General features: G+C 62.5%; 2 protein-coding genes across 3 annotated transcripts; one reads left to right on the forward strand and one right to left on the reverse strand.

Annotated features, from left to right (window-relative positions):
• Positions 1–302: 302 nt before the first annotated feature.
• On the reverse strand, positions 303–15,772 carry TAF6 (TATA-box binding protein associated factor 6). 2 transcript variants are annotated; one of them, XM_082781680.1, is made up of 15 exons: positions 15,606–15,772; positions 14,689–14,775; positions 13,305–13,458; positions 12,797–12,853; positions 12,036–12,155; positions 10,459–10,601; positions 9,758–9,835; positions 9,560–9,661; positions 7,361–7,543; positions 6,189–6,263; positions 5,776–5,901; positions 3,695–3,868; positions 2,133–2,166; positions 1,939–2,090; positions 303–794 (listed from the first exon to the last, which is right to left on the reverse strand). In XM_082781680.1, exons 1-15 carry the CDS (start codon positions 15,759–15,761, stop codon positions 345–347), a joined length of 2,091 nt encoding a protein of 696 aa, XP_082637806.1. In that variant the 5' UTR covers positions 15,762–15,772; the 3' UTR covers positions 303–344. The 2 variants fall into 2 exon arrangements, with proteins under 2 accessions (XP_082637806.1, XP_082637805.1); XM_082781679.1 differs by having other exon boundaries at positions 304–794; positions 1,939–2,166.
• Positions 15,773–17,462: 1,690 nt separating this feature from the next.
• Positions 17,463–19,585, forward strand: MBLAC1 (metallo-beta-lactamase domain containing 1; the record flags this gene model as incomplete). Its single annotated transcript, XM_082781622.1, is given in 5 exon segments — positions 17,463–17,922; positions 18,815–19,113; positions 19,115–19,252; positions 19,255–19,286; positions 19,288–19,585. Coding segments are annotated over 4 exon segments (699 nt in total). The 5' UTR covers positions 17,463–17,922; positions 18,815–18,882.
• Positions 19,586–19,768: the final 183 nt, after the last annotated feature.

The raw sequence follows: 19,768 nt of genomic DNA on the forward strand, positions 1-19,768 counted from the left end.
TATAGAGTCACCCCAAACCCCTTGGGGACCCCAAATCCCCCCACTAAACCACCATTTATGTCCCTGTGGGGGGTCCCAAACCTCTTAGGACCCCCCAGCCCACCCCAAATCCCTATAGGGCCACCCCAAACCCCTTGGGGACCCCCAATCCCCCTCAAAACCACTCTGTGTCCCCATGGGGGGGGGGTCCCAGACCCCTTAGGGCCCCCCTAGCCCACTCCAAATCCCTATAGGGCCACCCCAAACCCCTTGGGGACCCCCAATCCCCCCCCCCCAAACCACTCCATATCCCCATGGGGGGGGGGTCCCAGACCCCTTAGGCCCCCCCAACCCACCCCAAATCCCTATAGGACCCCCCCCCAACCCCCGTCACTGCCCCCCCCCTTGCGGGGACTGCGCCACGGCCCCGTTCCCTTTTTGGGGCGGGGGGGGGCCGGGCTGGGGGCTGTCCCCCGGCTCCGATTTGGGGGTGACGGCGGCGGAGGCGGGGGAGGCGGCGGCCGAGGACGGGGACAATTGGGGGGCGGTGGCGGGGGGGGCGGCGGGGGGGGCGGGGGGGGTAAGGGCGGCGTTACCGGCGGGGGGGGGGCGGCGGGGGGGGCGGGGGCCCCCCCTTTGGGGTCGCCGGCGGGGGGCAAGGAGACCACGATGTATTTCTGGACGCTGCCGGTGACGGTGGCGCTGGGGGCGGTGGGGGCGGCCGACACCAGTTTGACCACCGGTTGGGCACTGGGAACACTGGTGGTGACCGGGGAGGTGGCGGTGGGGGCCGGGCTGGTGCTGAAGGTGATGACCTGGGGGGGGGGGGGAGAAAAAATTGAGGTGGGGTTAGGGGGGGGTTTGGGGGATTAAGAGGGTTTGGGGGAGGGTTGGGGGGGATTTGGGGGGGATTAAAGGGTGTTGGGGGGGATTTGGGGGGATTAGGGGGACAATATGGGGGTTTGGGGGAGATTTGGGGGGATTAAGGGGGTTTGGGGGGACTTGAGGGACAATATGGGGGATTAGGGGGGATTTGGGGGGGATTAAGGAGGTTTGGGTCATTTGGGGGACGATATGGGAGGTTTGGGGGGGATTTGGGGAGATTAGGGGGGATTTGGGGGGGATTGGGGGGCAATTTTGGTGGGTTTGGGGGATGGTTGGGGTGGTTTCGGGGGGATAAAAGGGTATTTGGGGGGATTTGGGGTGGTTTGTGGGGAATTTAGGTCTTGGGGGGGATTTGGGGGGCATTTAGGGGGTGGTGGTGACCGGGGAGGTGGGGGTGGGGGCTGGGCTGGTGCTGAAGGTGATGACCTGGGGGGGGGAGAGAAAAAAATGGGGGGTTATAGGGGATTTTGAGGGGGTCTGGGGGGGATCGAGGGGGTTTGGGGGGATTTGGGGGGATTAGGGGACAATATGGGGGATTAAGGGGACAATATGGGGGATTAGGGGGGATTTGGGGGACGATATGGGGGGTTTGGGGAGGATTTGGGGGGATTAAGGGGTTTTGGGGGGGATTTGGGGGGATTAAGGGGGTTTGGGGGGGATTGGGGGGATGATATAGGGGGTATGGGGGGTATTTGGGGGGATTAAGTGGGTTTGGGGGGATTTGGGGAGATTAAGGGGGTTTGGGGGGATTTGGGGGGATTAAGGGGGATTTGATGGGGGATTAGGGTGGATTAGGTGGGATTAAGGGGGATTAGGTGGGATTTGGGGGGATTAAGGGGGATTGGGGGTGATTTGGGGGGATTAAGGGGAAATTTGGGGATGATTAAAGGGGATTTGAGGGGGATTAAAGGGGATTAGGTGGGATTAGGGGGGATTAAAGGGGATTAGGGGACTTTAGCAGGCAGGGGAAGAACCGGGGCTGATCCGGGGTGGGTGAAGGGATGGGGGGGGATTACAGGGATTAATCCGGGGGGGGTTTAATCCCAGCACCGTGCCCCCCCCCCCCCAAAATACCTGCTGCGCCGCGCTGCTCCCCGAGGCCGAGGACATGACGATGAATTTGGTGGGGGGGGGCGAGGGCTGGCTGGGGGTCCCGGGGCGCCCCACCAGGGTCTGCACGGGCAGGGTGATGGCGCTGGGCACCTTCAGCAAGCTGGGGGGGCGCGGGGGGGGGGCAGCACCCCCGGACCCCCCCCCCGCTTGACCCTGGGGGGCCTGCGACAGCGTCAGCGTGGGGCGAGGCTGCGGGGGGGGAAAAAGGGGGGGGTTACGTCGATGTGGGACCCCCCCATGTCACCCCTAATCCCTACATTCTGCCCCAAAATGGACCTAAAGGACCCCCGTAAACCCCCCAGGACCCCCCTAACTCCCCAATAACACCCCCAAGACCCCCCCCAGGACCCCCCCACCCCAAAATTTGCCCCCCCCTACCTGGGTGATAGTCAGAGTGGTGCAATTGACCTGCTGCATCCCCCTCACCCCTATCTCCCCCTCCCCATTTCAGATCTAGGACCACCGTAACCCCCCCAGGACTCCTGTAACTCCCCAATAACCCCCCCAAGACCCCCCCCACCCCAAAATTTGCCCCCCCCCCCTCACCTGGGTGATGGTCAGGGTGGTGCGGTTGACCTGCAGCATCCCCATCTCCCCCATCTCCCCCTCCCCATTTCCCCCCCAGGACCCCCGTAACCACCCCAAGACCCCCCCCAGGACCCCCCCACCCCAAAATTTGCCCCCCCCCCCTCACCTGGGTGATGGTCAGGGTGGTGCGGTTGACCTGCTGCATCCCCCTCACCCCCATCTCCCCCTCCCCATTTCCCCCCATGACCCCTGTAACCTCCCCAAGACCCCTGTAATCCCCCCAGGACCCCCATAACTCCCCCAGGACCCCCCCCAGGACCCCCCCCCCCCAAAATCGTGCCCCCCCCCTCACCTGGGTGATGGTCAGGGTGGTGCGGTTGACCTGCAGCATCCCCATCTCCCCCATCTCCCCCTCCCCATTTCCCCCCCAGGACCCCCGTAACCCCCCCAAGACCCCCCCCAGGACCCCCCCACCCCAAAATTTGCCCCCCCCCCCTCACCTGGGTGATGGTCAGGGTGGTGCGGTTGACCTGCTGCATCACCCTCACCCCCATCTCCCCCTCCCCATTTCCCCCCCAGGACCCCCATAAGCCCCCTAGGACCTCTGTAACCCCCCCATAACCCCCTCAAGCCCCCCCTCAGGACCCCCCCACCCCAAAATTTGCCCCCCCCGCCTCACCTGGGTGATGGTCAGGGTGGTGCGGTTGACCTGCTGCATCCCCCTCACCCCCATCTCCCCCTCCCCATTTCCCCCCATGACCCCTGTAACCTCCCCAAGACCCCTGTAATCCCCCCAGGACCCCCATAACTCCCCCAGGACCCCCCCCAGGACCCCCCCCCCCCAAAATCGTGCCCCCCCCCTCACCTGGGTGATGGTCAGGGTGGTGCGGTTGACCTGCAGCATCCCCATCTCCCCCATCTCCCCCTCCCCATTTCCCCCCCAGGACCCCCGTAACCCCCCCAAGACCCCCCCCAGGACCCCCCCACCCCAAAATTTGTCCCCCCCTCACCTGGGTGATGGTCAGGGTGGTGCGGTTGACCTGCTGCATCACCCTCACCCCCATCTCCCCCTCCCCATTTCCCCCCCAGGACCCCCATAAGCCCCCTAGGACCTCTGTAACCCCCCCATAACCCCCTCAAGCCCCCCCTCAGGACCCCCCCACCCCAAAATTTGCCCCCCCCCCCTCACCTGGGTGATGGTCAGGGTGGTGCGGTTGACCTGCTGCGCCTGTAGGGCCGCCTGCGCCCTGGCCTTGACCACGTGGGTGCAGAGCAGGGCCCCCAGGTAGCCGAAATCCCCCCGGTAGGCCTCCTGGTTGTCGGGGGGGGGGCGCATCTTCGCCAGCACGGGGGCGCAGTGCTTCTGCGGGGGGGGGGTCACGGCCACGTCACCAAACCCGGGGGGAGGGACGGGGACACCCCAAAAGGCCGCCCCGGGGCACCCCGAGGTGGCCCCATGTGGTCCCCTAAGGGTGCCCCCCCCCAAGTTATTTGCCCCCCCCAAGTTGTCATTTGCCCCCCCCCAGTTATTTGTCCCCCCCCACAATGTCATTTGCCCCCCCCCAGTTGTCATTTGTCCCCCCCCGGTTGTTATTTGCCCCCCCCAAATTGTCATTTGCCCCCCACCAAGTTGTCCCCGTGTCCCCCCCATGTCCATACCACCCCAAAGTGTCCCCAACCACCCCAAAGTGTCCCCAAGCCCCCCCAAAGCGTCCCCAACCCCCCCCAAAGTGTTCCCAAACCCCCCCAGAGTGTCCCCAAACCCCCCCCAAACTGTCCCCAAACCCCCCAAAGTGTCCCCAAACCCCCCCAAAGTGCTCCAAACCCACCCAAAGTGCTCCAAACCCACCCAAAGTGCTCCAAACTCCCCCAAAGTGTCCCCAAACCCCCCCAAAGATTCCCCAAACTGTCCCCAAACTGTCCCCAAGCCCCCCCAAAGTGTCCCCAACCCTCCCCCAAAGTGTCCCTACACCCCCCCAAAGTGTCCCCACGCCCCCCCGAACTGTCCTCATATCCCCAAAAGTGTCCCCAAATCCCCCAGGACCTTCCCTACATCCCTCAATCGTGACCTTACACCCCCCTAAAGTGTCCCCACACCCCCTAAAGTGTCTCCACACCCCCCCAAAGTGCCCCAAGCCCACCCAAAGTGTCCCCATGCCCCCCCGAACTGTCCTCATATCCCCAAAAGTGTCCCCAAATCCCCTAGGACCTTCCCTATATCCCTCAATTGTGTCCCTACACCCCCCCCAAAGTGTCCCCAAACCCCCCTAAAGTGTCCCCAAACGCCCCAAAGTGTCCCCAAGCCCCCCCAAAATGTCCCCAAACCCCCCAAAGTGTCCTCAAACCCTCCCAAACTGTCCCCAACCCCCCCTAAAGTGTCCCCAAACCCCCCCAAAGTGTCCCCAACCCCCCCCAAACTGTCCCAAACCCCCCCCAAAGTGTCCCCATGCCCCCCCAAAGTGTCCCCACACCCCCCAAAGTGTCCCCAAACACCTCCAAACTGTCCCCAAACCCCCCCCGAAGTGTCCCCAAACCCCCCCAAAGTGTCCCCAAACCTCCCCAAAGTGTCCCAAACCCCCCCCCAAAGTGTCCCCATGCCCCCCCAAAGTGTCCCCACACCCCCCAAAGTGTCCCCAAACACCTCCAAACTGTCCCCAACCCCCCCCCGAAGTGTCCCCAAACCCCCCCAAAGTGTCCCCAAACCTCCCCAAAGTGTCCCAAACCCGCCCCCAAAGTGTCCCCATGCCCCCCCAAAGTGTCCCCACACCCCCCAAAGTGTCCCCAAACACCTCCAAACTGTCCCCAAGCCCCCCTAAAGTGTCCCCAAACCCCCCCAAAATGTCCCCACACCCCCCAAAGTGTCCTCAAACCCTCCCAAACTGTCCCCAACCCCCCCTAAAGTGTCCCCAAACCCCCCCAAAGTGTCCCCATGCCCCCCCAAAGTGTCCCCAAACCCCCGAAAGTGTCCCCATGCCCCCCCAAAGTGTCCCCAAACCCCCGAAAGTGTCCCCAAACACCTCCAAACTGTCCCCAAACCCCCTCCGAAGTGTCCCCATGCCCCCCCAAAGTGTCCCCAAACCCCCCCAAAGTGTCCCCATGCCCCCCCAAAGTGTCCCCAAACCCCCGAAAGTGTCCCCATGCCCCCCCAAAGTGTCCCCAAACCCCCGAAAGTGTCCCCAAACACCTCCAAACTGTCCCCAAACCCCCTCCGAAGTGTCCCCAAGCCCCCCCCAAAGTGTCCCCCCCAAAATGTCCCCCCCCCCAGCCCACCAGCAGCAGGGTCTGCACGTGGTCGGCCCCGATCCTGTCGATGTTGCTGACCACGGGGCCCTCCAGGATGCTGCGCACCCGCTCGCCCTCCGCCTGCAGCCGGGGCAGGATCAGCGTCTTGATCACCTGGGGGGGGGGTCGTGTGACGTCATCGGGGGGCGTGACGTCATCAGGGGGGTGTGACGTCATCGTGGGGGGTGTGATGTTATCGGGGGGGGGGGTGATGGGGGTGTCCCCAGGGGGAGATGTGGGGCTGGGGAAGGGGGAATGGGGTGTGAGGGGGGGGAAAGTGGGGCTGAGGGGGGGGATTTGGGGGTGTGGGAGGGGATTTGGGGGCGTGGGGGGGATTTGGGGGCGTGGGGGGGGGTGGGGGGGGATTTGGGGATGTGGGGGGGGCGTGAGGGGGTGCTCACGTCATGGCCCAGCTCGGCCAGCCCCGCGATGGAGCCGTAGCGCGTGGTCCAGGGGGTCTTCTCGTCCACCCAGCTCTGGGGGCGCGGGGACACGGGGGGGACGTCACCCCACAGCCCACCCCACAGCCCCACAGCCTGCCCCACAGCCCCAATCCCACCCCAAACCCTTGATCCTGCCCCAAAACCCACACCCTGACCCCTCAACCTGCCCCCAAACCCTCAATCCTGTCCCAAAACCCAGCCCTGACCCCCCAACTGTCCCAAAACCCCCTATCCTGCCCCCAAACCCCCTCTCCAAACCCCCAACCCACCCCAAAACTCTTGATCCTGCCCCAAAACCTGCTCCCCACTCTCCAAACCCGCCCCAAAACACCCGATCCTGCCCCAAAACCCACACCCTGGCCCCCCAACCCACCCCCAAACCCCTGATCCTGCCCCAAAACGCACTCCCCGACCCCCCAACCTGCCCCAAACCCCCCGATTCTGCCCCAAAACCCACCCCAAAACCCCTGATCCTGCCCCAAAACCCACTCCCCAGCCCCCCAAACTGCCCCAAACCCCCCAATCCTGCCCTAAAACCCACCCCCTTCCCCCCTGGCCCTTCAAACCCACCCCAAAAGCCCCGATCCTGCCCCAATACCCACCCCAAAACCATTGATACTTCCCCAAACCCATTCCCCAACCCCCCAACCCACCCCAAAACCCATCCCAAAAGCCCTGATCCTGCCCCAATACCCACCCCAAAACCCCTGATCCTGCCCCAAAACCCACCCCCTTCCCCCCCCAGCCCTTCAAACCCACCCCAAAAGCCCCAGTCCTGCCCCAAAACCCACCCCCTTCCTCCCTGGCCCCCAAAACCCACCCCAAAAGCCCTGATCCTGCCCCAATACCCACCCCAAAACCCCTGATCCTGCCCCAAAACCCACCCCTTTCCCCCCTGGCCCTTCAAACCCACTCCAAAAGCCCCGATCCTGCCCCAATACCCACCCCAAAACCATTGATACTTCCCCAAACCCATTCCCCAACCCCCCAACCCACCCCAAAACCCACCCCAAAAGCCCCGATCCTGCCCCAATACCCACCCCAAACCCCCTGATCCTGCCCCAAAACCCACCCCCTTCCCTCCCGGCCCCCCAAAACCCACCCCAAAAGCCCCGATCTTGCCCCGAAACCTTGGTGAAGGTCTTGGTGATGCGGGACTGGATGTTGTTGGTGGTGGTGCTGAAGTTCTTGCACACCTGAGCCACCAGGCGGGCGGCGAAGTCCCGCAGCGCCCAGTGGTTGTCCACGTCGGGCCGCAGGCACAGTTGGCGGCTGACGATGCACGTCATGACGGCAGGGATGAGCTCGTGGAGCTGGGGACATGTTGGGGACATTTGGGGACACGGTGGGGACAAGTCGGGGAGGTCTGGGGACACGGCACGGGCATGGGACTCGGCCAAGGGGGACACAAACCCCATGTCATGGTGTGGGGTGGCTGATAATGCAGGTTGTGGTGGTGGGGATGAGTTTCTGAGGCTTGGGGACATGTTGGGGACATCTGGGGACACGTTGGGACACATTGGGGACACGGCACAGGAATGGGAATCAGTCACGGGGGACGTAAAGGGCTTGGGGACAACCCCATGTCATGGTATGGGGTGGCTGACAATGAAGGTTGTGGTGGTGGGGATGAGCTCCTGAGGCTTGGGGACATTTGGGGACATGATAAGGACATTTGGGGACATGTTGGGGACATTTAGGGACACATTGGGGATGTGGCGCGGGCATGGGATTTGGTCATGGGGGACGTAAAGGGCTTGGGGACAGCCCCATGTCATGGTGTAGGGTGGCTAGCAGTGCAGGTTGTGGTGGTGGGGATGAGTTTCTGAGGCCTGGGGACATTTGGGGACATTTGGGGACACGTTGGGGACACATCAGGGAGGTTTGGGGACACGGCATGGGCATAGGACTCAGCCACGGGGGACGCAAAGGGCTTGGGGTCAACTCCATGTCATGGTGTGGGGTGGCTGACAATGCAGGTTGTGGTGGTGGGGATGAGTTCCTGAGGCTTGGGGACATGTTGGGGACATTTGGGGACACGTTGGGGACATTTAGGGACACATTCGGGATGTGGCGCGGGCATGGGACTTGGTCATGGGGGACGTAAAGGGCTTGGGGACAGCCCCATGTCATGGTGTAGGGTGGCTAGCAGTGCAGGTTGTGGTGGTGAGGATGAGTTTCTGAGGCTTGGGGACATTTGGGGACATTTGGGGACACGTTGGGGACACATCAGGGAGGTTTGGGGACACGGCATGGGCATAGGACTCGGCCACGGGGGACGCAAAGGGCTTGGGGTCAACTCCATGTCATGGTGTGGGGTGGCTGACAATGCAGGTTGTGGTGGTGGGGATGAGTTTCTGAGGCTTGGGGACATGTTGGGGACATTTGGGGACACGTTGGGGACATTTAGGGACACATTCGGGATGTGGCGCGGGCATGGGACTTGGTCATGGGGGACGTAAAGGGCTTGGGGACAGCCCCATGTCATGGTGTAGGGTGGCTAGCAGTGCAGGTTGTGGTGGTGAGGATGAGTTTCTGAGGCTTGGGGACATTTGGGGACATTTGGGGACACGTTGGGGACACATCAGGGAGGTTTGGGGACACGGCATGGGCATAGGACTCGGCCACGGGGGACGCAAAGGGCTTGGGGTCAACTCCATGTCATGGTGTGGGGTGGCTGACAATGCAGGTTGTGGTGGTGGGGATGAGTTTCTGAGGCTTGGGGACATGTTGGGGACATTTGGGGACACGTTGGGGACATTTAGGGACACATTCGGGATGTGGCGCGGGCATGGGACTTGGTCATGGGGGACGTAAAGGGCTTGGGGACAGCCCCATGTCATGGTGTAGGGTGGCTAGCAGTGCAGGTTGTGGTGGTGAGGATGAGTTTCTGAGGCTTGGGGACATTTGGGGACATTTGGGGACACGTTGGGGACACATCAGGGAGGTTTGGGGACACGGCATGGGCATAGGACTCGGCCACGGGGGACGCAAAGGGCTTGGGGTCAACTCCATGTCATGGTGTGGGGTGGCTGACAATGCAGGTTGTGGTGGTGGGGATGAGTTTCTGAGGCTTGGGGACATTTGGGGACATTTTAGGGACATCTGGGGACATGTTGGGGACATCTGGGGACATGTTGGGGACATCTGGGGACATGGCACAGGCATGGGACTCAGCCACAGGGGACATGAAGTGCTTGAGGACAGCCCCACGGCACATCAAGGACAGAGCAGGCAGCTCACAACAGGCGTTGTGACGGCGGGGACGAGCTCCCGAGGGACATTTGGGGACATCTGGGGACAGAAGCCACCGGGACGGCCCCACTCACGTATTTCTCCAGGTAGAGCGTGGGGTTGTCCATCAGCGCCTTCACCATGCGCATGAGGTAGATGAGCAGCGCCAGGTTGTTCTGCACCACGTTGACACGGACCTGGAGGGGACAATGACATCGGGGAGGGGACAATGACATCAAGGAGGGGACAATGACATCGAGGAGGGGACGGGGACAGGGCCACAGGGTGCTCACCCCCTCGGAGATGAAGGTGCTGAAGCGTGGCAGCATCTGGTAGAGACCGGGGTCGGTGGCGATGCTCTGCAGGGCCTCCTGTGGGGACACGGGGATGTCACCAAGAGGGGACACCAGGAGGGATATGGGGACAGGGGGGTGTCACCGCAAAGGGACACCAGGAGGGACATCGGGATATGGGGATGTCATCTTGAGAGGCATGGGGATGTCACCATGAAGGGACATCAGGACATGGGGATGTCACCACACAGGGACATCAGGTGAGGGGACACCAGGACAAGGGGATGTCACAGTGAGGGGACACCGGGACTTAGGGACGTCACCATGAGGGGACAAGGGGATGTCACCCCAAGGGGTCACTGGACATGGGGCCATCAGCGTGAGGTGACACAGGGACATCACCACGAGGGGACACCGGGATACCACTGAGGGGATATGGGGACATCACCGTGAGGGGCCACAGGGCCACGGGGTTGTCACCACGAGGGGACACTGGGGTGTCACTGAGGGGACACCAGGACACGGGGACATGGAGTTGTCACCATGAGGACCCATGGGGACATCACCAAGAGCCCACGGTGCCACCACCGATCCGACGGGGACAAACAAACATCCCCCACAGGGAAGGGAAAAGCTTGAGGGGCGGACGTGATTTTTTTGGGGTGAAAACGGGGGTTTTTGGGGCCGAACGAAGGACGCACGGCGCGCTTGGCCTCGCAGGAGCCGACGCAGGCCTCGGTGATCTCCTTGTAGTAGAGCTGCTGCTCCACCGACAGCTCGTGCACGCTGCGGGGTTTGAGGCGCAGCGGGGCCCCCTCCAGCAGCGGGCCCTTCTTCTCCTTGCCTGGGGACATGGGGACACCGGTGACAACGTGTCCCCATGGCCCCGTGTCCGTGGGTCCCCGCGGGGCCACTCGCAGCCGGCCCACGGGGACCCCGAGGTCCCCACAAAATGTCCGCCGGGGGTTCTGGGGCTGCCCAGTGTCACCAAGGGCTGTCCTCAGAGTCCCCATGAAGTACAAAATGTCCCCAAATGGCCCCAAATGGCCCTAAAATGTGTCATGGCCTGCTCTGAGAGTCCTCACAGAGCCAAAATGTCCCCATGTCCCCAAGGTACACCCAGATCCCCACAAAATGTCCGCCAGGGGGTTTGGAGCTGCCCAGTGTCACCAAGAGCTGTCCTCAGAGTCCCCATGAAGTACAAAATGTCCCCAAATGGCCCCAAATGGCCCTAAAATGTGTCATGGCCTGCTCTGAGAGTCCCCACAGAGCCCAAAATGTCTCCGTGTCCCCATGTCCCCAAGGTACACCCAGCTCCTCACAAAATCTCCACCAGGGGGTTTGGAGCTGCCCAGTGTCACCAAGGGCTGTCCTCAGAGTCCCCATGGAGCCCAAAATGTCCCCACATGGCCCTAAAATGTGTCACGGCCTGTCCTCAGAGTCCCCACAGAGCCCAAAATGTCCCCGTGTCCCCAAGGGGCACCGAGTTGCCCACAAAATGGCTGCTGGGGGGTCTGGGACTGCCCAACGTCACCAAAGCCTGTCCTCAGAGTCCCCACGGAGTACAAAATGTCCCCAGATGTCCCCAAATGGCCCTAAAATGTGTCTTGGCCTGTTCTGAGAGTCCCCACAGAGCCCAAAATGTCCCCATGTTCCCATGGACCGCAAGGGACACAAAGCGCCCTACAAAACGGCCACCCAACGCCCCCAAGGCCTGTCCTCAGAGTCCCCACAGAGCACAAAATGTCCCCAAATGGCCCTAAAACATGCCATGGCCTGTCCTGAGTGACACCACATAGCCCAAAATGTCCCTAATGTGTCCCAAGGCCTGTCATGAGAGCCTCCCCCCAGCCCAAAATGGCCCAAAATACCCAAGAGACCCCCAAATGCCCCATAGCCCCCCCCAAACACTCCACAGACCCTCCAGAAAACCCCATAGCCCCCCTAAAACACCCCACAGCCCCCCCAAACACCCCATAGCCACCCCAAAAACACCCCATAGTCCCCCAAAAACACCCCATAGCACCCAAAACACCCCATAGCCCCCCTAAAACACCCCACAGCCCCCCCAAACACCCCATATCCCCCCAAAAAACACCCCGTAGCCCCCAAAACACCCCCACAGCCCCCCTGAACAGCCCCATAGCCCCCCTAAAACACCCCATATCCCCCCCAAGCACCCCATATCCCCCCCAAAAACACCCCGTAGCCCCCCAAAACACCCCATAGCGCCCCAAAACACGCCATAGCCCCCCCAAAATCCCCCCCCAAGCCCTACCCTTGCCGTCAGGGGCAGCCGCGCTCTGCCCCTTGCCCTTCAGGGCCCCCTCGTCCTCCTGCCCAGGCTTGGCAGACTTAAGGGGCTCGGTGGCCTCAGCCTTCTGCTGCTCCTTGGGGGCTGCAGGGGGGGGCAAATCCAAATTGGGGGGGCACATTTACCCCAGGGGGGGCAAATCTGCCCCAGGGGGGCACATCTGCCCCAAAAGGGGTGAAGCTGCGCCAGAAGACGGGGTAAATCGATGCAAGGGGAGCAGAAGTGCCCCTGGGTGGGGTAATTTGTCCCCCAGGTAGGGAAATTTGTCCCCCCAGCTGGGGGGGGGGGTAATTTACCCCAATTTTTAATGGGGTAAAATTAAATCGGGGGGGTAAATTTAATCCTGGGGGGGTAATTATAAAATTAAGGGAGGTAAATTTATACCCAGGGGGCAAATCCACCACTGAGAGGGGCAAATGTGCTGCTGGGGGGGCAAAGCAACACACAGAATGAACAGGTCTGCCACGTGGGGGGGTAAATTTAGCCCAGGGGGGGCAAATTTGAGCTGAGGGGGGGTCAATCTGCCCCTGGGGGGGCAAATCTGCCTGATGAAATTGCAGATGGAGCCTGGGGTGGGGGCAAATCTAAGTTGGGGGGGGAGCAAAGTTGAAGGAGATGGAAATAAATCTGCCCCATGGGAAGCAAATCTGCCCCCGGGGGGGTAAATATACCCCCAGGGGGGTAAATTTATCCCGGGGGGGGCAAATCCCAGTGCCCCCACTCACCTGGGGGGGGGTTCTCGGGGATGGCCGGCTGCACCCCCTCAATGCTGAGCCAGTGAGCTGGGCACGGGGAAAACACAGGGGTGAGAAACATGGGGGGGGTCCCCAAAATGCCCCCCCCGAGTCTCCTGAACACCCCCAGAGACCCCCTAAACCCCCCCGAGTCCCCCAAACACCCTGAGTCCCCACTAGGACCCCCAAAAACACCCCCAGAGCCCCTCCAAGCCCCCCCAAACCCCTCAGACATCCCCCCCAAAGGCCCCCAAACTCCCCCAGAACCGCCCCAAACACCCCCCAAACCCCCTCAACTCCCCCAAAGCTCCCCCCCAAAGCCCCCTGGACCCCCCCCAACCCCCCCAAATACCCCCCAGAGCCCCCAATCACCCCCAAAACCCCCCCTTATCCTCCCTAAACCCCCCCAAACCCCCCCAAACTTCCCCCGAACCCCTCCCAGCCCCCTCCCAGCCCCCTCCCCAGCCCCCCCCCGGTTGCCCCCCCCCCCGAAGCCCACCCTTGAGGCAGACGTCGAGGGGCACGCGGGGCAGGGGGGTGTTGATGATGTCGCTCAGCTCCACCTCCTGCTCCTCGTAGAAGTGCAGCTCGCGGCCCCCCCCGCTGGCGTAGCGGAAGGGCAGGAACTCCCGCGCGTGGAAGCCGTACAGCGGCTGGGGGGGGGGGGGGAGCGGGGGTTAGGACCCCCCCCCAAATACCCCCAGATTCCCCCGATAGCCCTGAGACCCCCCTGATATCCCACAGACCCCCCCAATATCCCTGGGACCCCCCCCATATCCCTGAGATACCCCCAATGTCCCTGAGACCCGCCCCAATATCCCCCAGACCCCCCCCAATACCCAAGAACCCCTCAATATCCCTGAGAACCCCCCCGATATCCCTGAGACCCCCCCCAATATCCCCTAGACCACCCCGATATCCCTGGGACCCCCCCCATATCCCTGAGATACCCCCAATGTCCCTGAGACCCCTCTGATATCCCCCAGACCCCCCCCATATCCCTGAGACACTCCCAATATCCCTGAGACCCCCCCTCAATATCCCTGAGACCCCTCTGATATCCCCCAGACCCACCCCACACCCCTGAGATCCCCCCAATACCCCTGAGATTACCCCAATATCCCTCAGACCCCCCCCAGTGTCCCCCAGACCCTCCCGAGACCCCCCCCAATAACTCCCAGACCCCCCCCCGATATCCCCCAGACTCCCCCATATCCCTGAGATGCCCCCAATATCCCCCAGACCTCGCTGAGACCACCCCAATAACTCCCAGACCCCCCCCCGAAATCCCCCAGACCCCCCCCAATACCCCTGAGACCCCCCCAATAACCCACAAACCCCTCCTGATATCCCCCAGACCCCCCCCCAATAACACTCAGACCCCCCCGATATCCCCCAGACCCCCCCCCCATATCCCCGAGATCCCCCCGGTGTCCCCCAGACCCCCCCTGGTGTCCCCCAGACCCATCCAATATCCCCCAAACCCCCCCAGTATCCTCCTGAACCCCCCCCACAGTGTCCCCAAGCCCCCCCAAATGTCCCCAACCCCCCCCAATATCCCTAAGTCCCCCCAGTGTCCCCAAGCCCCCCCCCCGTGCCCCCAAGCCCCCCCAAACCCCCAATAACCCCCTTTCCCATGTCCCCAACCCCCCCCCAAATGTCCCCAGGCCCCCCCCCAATATCCCCAAGCCCCCCCCCAGTGTCCCCAAGCCCCCCCCAATATCCTCAAGCCCCCCCCCGTGCCCCCAAGTCCCCCAAAATGTCCCCAAACCCCCCAATATCCTCTCCCTCATGTCCCTAACCCCCCCCAAATGTCCCCAAGACCCCCCCAATGTCCCCAAGCCCCCCCCCCGATGTCCCCACGCCCCCCCCCGTGCCCCCACCTCGACGTTTTTCAGTTTCAGGGCCAGGTCGATGTCCCCCGTGGTCAGGCGCCGCCGCTTGCCCATGTGCATGAACTTGAGCGCGTCCTGGGGGGGGACACGGGGACATTGGGGACATTGGGGACACCCCCACCCCCTGGGACACCCCCCTCGCCGTGTCCCTGTCCCCTCTCTGTCCCATTCCCTCCCCTATCCCCACCTGGTGTCCCCAATGTCCCCAATGTCCCCAGTGTCCCCCTGTCCCCAACCCCATCTCCTGGTGTCCCCAGTGTCCCCCCAGTGTCCCCAATGTCCCCATGTCCCCAGTGTCCCCCTGTCCCCATCCCCACCTCCCCTTCTCCCTGGTGTCCCCCCAGTGTCCCCAGTGTCCCCCCAGTCCTCCCAGTGCCCCCCCAGTCCCCTCATTGTCCCCCCAGTGTCCCCCCAGTCCCCCCAGTGTCCCCCCAGTCCTCCCAGTGTCCCCCCCATCGTCCCCCCAGTCCCCCCCAGTCCCCCCAGTCCCTCCAGTCCCTCCAGTACCCCCAGTCCCCCCATTGCCCCCCCATCGTCCCCCCAGTCCCTCCAGTCCCCCCAGTCCTCCCAGTGTCCCCATTGTCCCCCCAGTCCCCCCCAGTCTCCCCAGTCCCTCCCAGTGTCCCCCCCATCGTCCCCCCAGTCCCCCCCAGTACCCCCAGTCCCTCCAGTCCCTCCAGTCCCCCCATTGCCCCCCCATCGTCCCCCCAGTGTCCCCAGTGTCCCCCCAGTCCTCCCAGTGTCCCCCCAGTCCCCCCCAGTCTCCCCAGTCCCTCCAGTCCCCCCAGTGTCCCCATTGTCCCCCGGGTCCTCCCAGTGTCCCCATCGTCCCCCCATCGTCCCCCCAGTCCCCCCATCGCCCTCCCAGTCCTCCCCAGTCCCCCCCAGTCCCCCCCAGTCCCCACCTGGGCCACCTCCTTGAGGCGGTAGCTGGCCTCGTCGGCCAGCAGCTGGCAGGTGTCCTCGGGGACCTGCGCCATGCCCATGGCCTCGGCCATCACCTTCATCGACTCAGCCGGCAGCAGCGTCTGGCTCAGCTTCGGCTTCTTCTCCTCCGCCATCCTCCTCCTCCTCCTCCTCCTCCTCTTCCTCTTCTTCCTCCTCCTCCTCTTCTTCCTCCTTCTCCTCCTCCTTCTCCTTCTTCTCCTCTTCTTCTTCTTCTTCTTATTCTTCTTCCTCCTCTTCCTCTTCTTCCTCCTCCTCCTCCTCCTCCTTCTCCTTCTCCTTCTTCTCCTCTTCTTCTTCTTCCTCCTCTTCTTCCTCTTCTTCTTCCTCCTCCTCTTTTTGTTTCTCCCGGGGGGGCCTAAATAAAGAGGGAAAAAGGCAGCGCCATGAGAGACCCTAAATAAAAGATTATTAAGAGGTTTGCGGGAGAGCCTAAATAAAGCGTTTATAGGAGACCCGAAATAAAAGACGATGGGTTTATGGGGGGCCTAAATATAGGACAAAGTGTCTGGGGGGGATCCTAAATAAAGGATGAGGTGTTTTGGGAGGGAGACCCTAAATAAAAGATAAGAGGTTTATGGGAGAACCTAAATGGAGTGTTTAGAGGGGACCCTAAATAAGACAAAAAGTGTCTGGGGGGCACCCTAAATAAAGGACAAGAGGTTTATGGGGGATCCTAAATAAAAAACAAGAGGTTTGTGGGGGATCCTAAATAAAGGAGAAGGTTGTGGGGGACCCGAAATAAAAGATAAGAGGTTTGGGGGGGATCCTAAATAAAGGATGAGGTGTTTGGAGGGGAGACCCTAAATAAAAGACAAGAGGTTTACAGGAGACCCTAAATGAAGTGTTTATAGGAGACCCTAAATAAAAGAAAAGATGTTTATGGGGGGACCTAAATAAAGGATGAGGTTGTGGAGAACCCTAAATAAAAGACAATGGGTTTATGGGGAGCCTAAATATAGGATGAGGTTGTGGGGGAGCCTAAATAAAAGACAATGGGTTTATGGGGAGCCTAAATATAGGATGAGGTTGTGGGGGAGCCTAAATAAAAGATAAGAGGTTTTGGGGGGATCCTAAATAAAGAATGAGGTGTTTTGGGGGGAGGCCCTAAATAAAAGAGAAAAGGTTTATAGAAAACCATAAATAAAGTGTTTACGGGGGACCCTAAATAAGACAAAAAGTGTCTGGGGGGGACCCTAAATAAAGGGCAAGAGGTTTGTGGAGTCCCTAAATAAAAAAACAAGAGGTTTGGGGGGGATCCTCAATAAAGGACGAGGTGTTTGGGGAGGAGACCCTAACTAAAAGACAAGAGGTTTACAGGGGACCCGAAATAAAGTGTTTATGGGAGACCCTAAATAAGAGAGGACGGGTTCATGGGGGACCCTAAATAAAGGACAAGGTTATGGGGGACCCTAAATGAAAGATAAGAGGTTTGGGGGGATCCTCAATAAAGGACGAGGTGTTTGGGGAGGAAGACCCTAAATAAAAGACAAGAAGTTTACAGGGGACCCGAAATAAAGTGTTTATGGGGGACCCTAAATAAGAGACAAGAGCTTTGGGGGGGACCCTAAAGACCGGGACCTCAAGGGGGGGGGGGGCAAAATTTGGAATATGGGGGAGGAGACCTCAAGGGGGGAGACTCCGAAATTGGGTGTATGGGGGGGAACCCTAAATACCGGGAGTTTAAGGGGGGGGACCCCAAAATTGGGTGTGGGGGGGGGGCGGAACCGAAGAGGGGGGGAACCCAAATGCCGGGAACTCAAGGATGGGGGACCGCGATAGGGGGCGCACACGGAGGGGGGACCGCAATACCGGAAGCACCCGGGGGGAGGGGGGAACCCGAACCCCGTTACCGGGCGCGCCCCGGGGCCCAGCGCCGCCCCCCTCACGCCGCCTCCCCGCTGCCCGCCGCCATCTTGTCTCCGCCGCCGCTCCGCCGGGTCCTGGCAGGGGAAAGCGCCGCGGATTCACCGGCCCCGAGCGCGGCGGAGCCTTCCCGCGGCCGCTCCGCTGCTCACTACCGCCCTGCCAGGACCTGTGCGGCGGCGGCGGGGCGGGCTCTGCGCATGCGTAAGGCTCCTCGGCGGGAGGGGCGGGGGAGCGCTGCGCATGCGCGGTGGCTTCGCCGCCGTTCCTTTCGCAAGGCCCGGTTCTGGCCCCGCCGAAGCCTTGGAGCGGCGACACCGGGACCCCCCGGGACCCTCCGGGATCCTGCGAGCAGCCTCGAGCCCCCCGGGACACGGAGAGGAAAAGAGGAGCGTGAAAACGCCTTTTGAGGTATTTTGTCCCTCGCCCCTTGCCGTCCTCCTCGCCAAGATGGCGGCGCCCATGCGGGGGACGGGTTCAGTTTCCAAGATGGCGGCGCGCAAGGCGGCTTCGCTTTAAAGATGGCGGCGCCCAGAGGGGTGGCGGAGTTCCGTCATTTTGGGGGGGATGGGGGGAAAAAACGGGGGGTAAAGGGGGGACGGAGGGGGCAATTGGGGCTAATTGGGGCCGGGGAGGATTATTGGGGTCATGGGGGTGTTGGGGGGGGCATTGGGGTCATGGGGGGGCAATTGGGGTGATGGGGGGCCATGGTGGGGGGGACATTGGGGTACTGGGGGTACTGGGGGACAATTGGGGTGTTGGGGGTGGCATTGGGTCGTGGGGGTGATGGGGGGAAACGTTGGGGTTCGGGGGGGGGACAATTGGGGTCAGGGGGGACAATTGGGGGGGTCACTGGGGGACCATTGGAGTGAGGAGGGGGCACATTGGGGTCATAGGGGCAGGTGGGGGGGGCATTGGGGTCATGGGGGGGGATTGGGGGGACAACCGAGGTCATGGGTGGACCTTGGGGGGGGGCATTGGGGTCCTGGGGGTGATTGGGGAACATTGGGGTCATGGGGGGGGGCAATTGGGGTCCTGGGGGGCCATGGGGGAGACCTTTGGGGTCATGGAGGGGATTGGGGGAAAATTGGGGTCATAGAAGGACCATAGGGGTGGGGGGGGGACACTGGGGTCATGGGGACAGATGTGGGGGGGGCATTGGGGCAATGGGGGCGTGATTGGGGTCATGGGGGGGGGGGGGGCTTGGAGTCCTGAGGGGTGCCAGGAGCCACCTTTGGGGTCCCTGAGGGGCTGTAGGATCCCTGGGGGGGCCTCCCTGACCCCTTCCCCTCCCCTTCTGCAGCCTGATGACCTCAGCCCCCTGACGACCCCCCCAAAAAAAAAAAAAAAATAATAATAAATAAATAAAAAATGCTGCCGGGGGTGCGCACAGCACCCTTGGGTGCCCTCGAAGTGCCGGGCACCCCGTACAGCGTGCGGGTGCTGCAGGAAGGCTACAGCCACCCCGAGGATGAGGACGGCTCCTTCCTCGCCGACTGCTCCGTCACCCTCATCCGGGGGGGTCCCGTCACCGCCCTGGTGGACACGGGGGGGCCGTGGGGCTGCCGGCGCCTCCTGGCTCAACTGGAAGCCGCCGGGACCCCCCCCCGAATCCGTCACCCACGTCCTTTGCACCCACGGCCACTCGGACCACGTGGGGAACCTCAACCTCTTCCCCCGGGCCTGGGTGCTGGTGGGCTTCGACCTCAGCCGGCCTTGGGGGGGGGACAATGACAACGAGGGGGGCGTTTTGTCCCCGTAGATTTGGCCCGGGGGTCCCTTACGCCCCCACCCGGGTTACGTGGAGGTGTTGCCCACCCGGGCCACGTGCGGGCCCCACGTCAGCGTGGCGGTGAAGGGGACGGAGCTGGGGACGGTGGTGGCGGCGGGGGATTTGTTCGAGAGGGAGGGGGACCAGGGGGTGTGGGGGGCGCTGAGCGAGGACCCCCCCGAGCAGGAACGGAGCCGCCGGAGGGTGCTGGAGGTGGCCGACGTGGTGGTGCCGGGCCACGGGGCGCCCTTCCAAGTCTTTAGGGAGGGGGGTAGGGGGGTTAAAAGGGGTGGGGGGGGGTGAAAATGGGTCCCTCCACCCTCTATTTTCCGCCCTGGGGTGGGGTTGAGGAGGTGGGATTGGGGGTGTACCCAAAAAAGAGGGGGGAGCCCTGGGGGGGTCCCCAAAGGAAAGGGGACCCCTGGGGGTGTCCCCAAAGAACAGAGGAGACCCCCCCAGGGATGTCCCCAAGAAAGAGGGGAGGGC

The sequence above is a fragment of the Aythya marila genome (genome assembly GCF_965140915.1).
Source record: "Aythya marila genome assembly, chromosome: 31".
Classification (NCBI taxonomy): Eukaryota; Metazoa; Chordata; class Aves; order Anseriformes; family Anatidae; genus Aythya; species Aythya marila.

Excerpts from the sequence above, each read along its gene's own strand:
- TAF6 (XM_082781679.1), bottom strand. The coding sequence starts at position 15,761 with ATGGCGGAGGAGAAGAAGCCGAAGCTGAGCCAGACGCTGCTGCCGGCT. Across the intron at positions 9,662-9,757 it reads GCACCTTCATCTCCGAGGGG|GTCCGTGTCAACGTGGTGCA; the intron begins GTGAGCACCCTG and ends TGTCCCCTCCAG. Across the intron at positions 5,902-6,188 it reads TGGCCGAGCTGGGCCATGAC|GTGATCAAGACGCTGATCCT; the intron begins GTGAGCACCCCC and ends CCCCCCCCCCAG.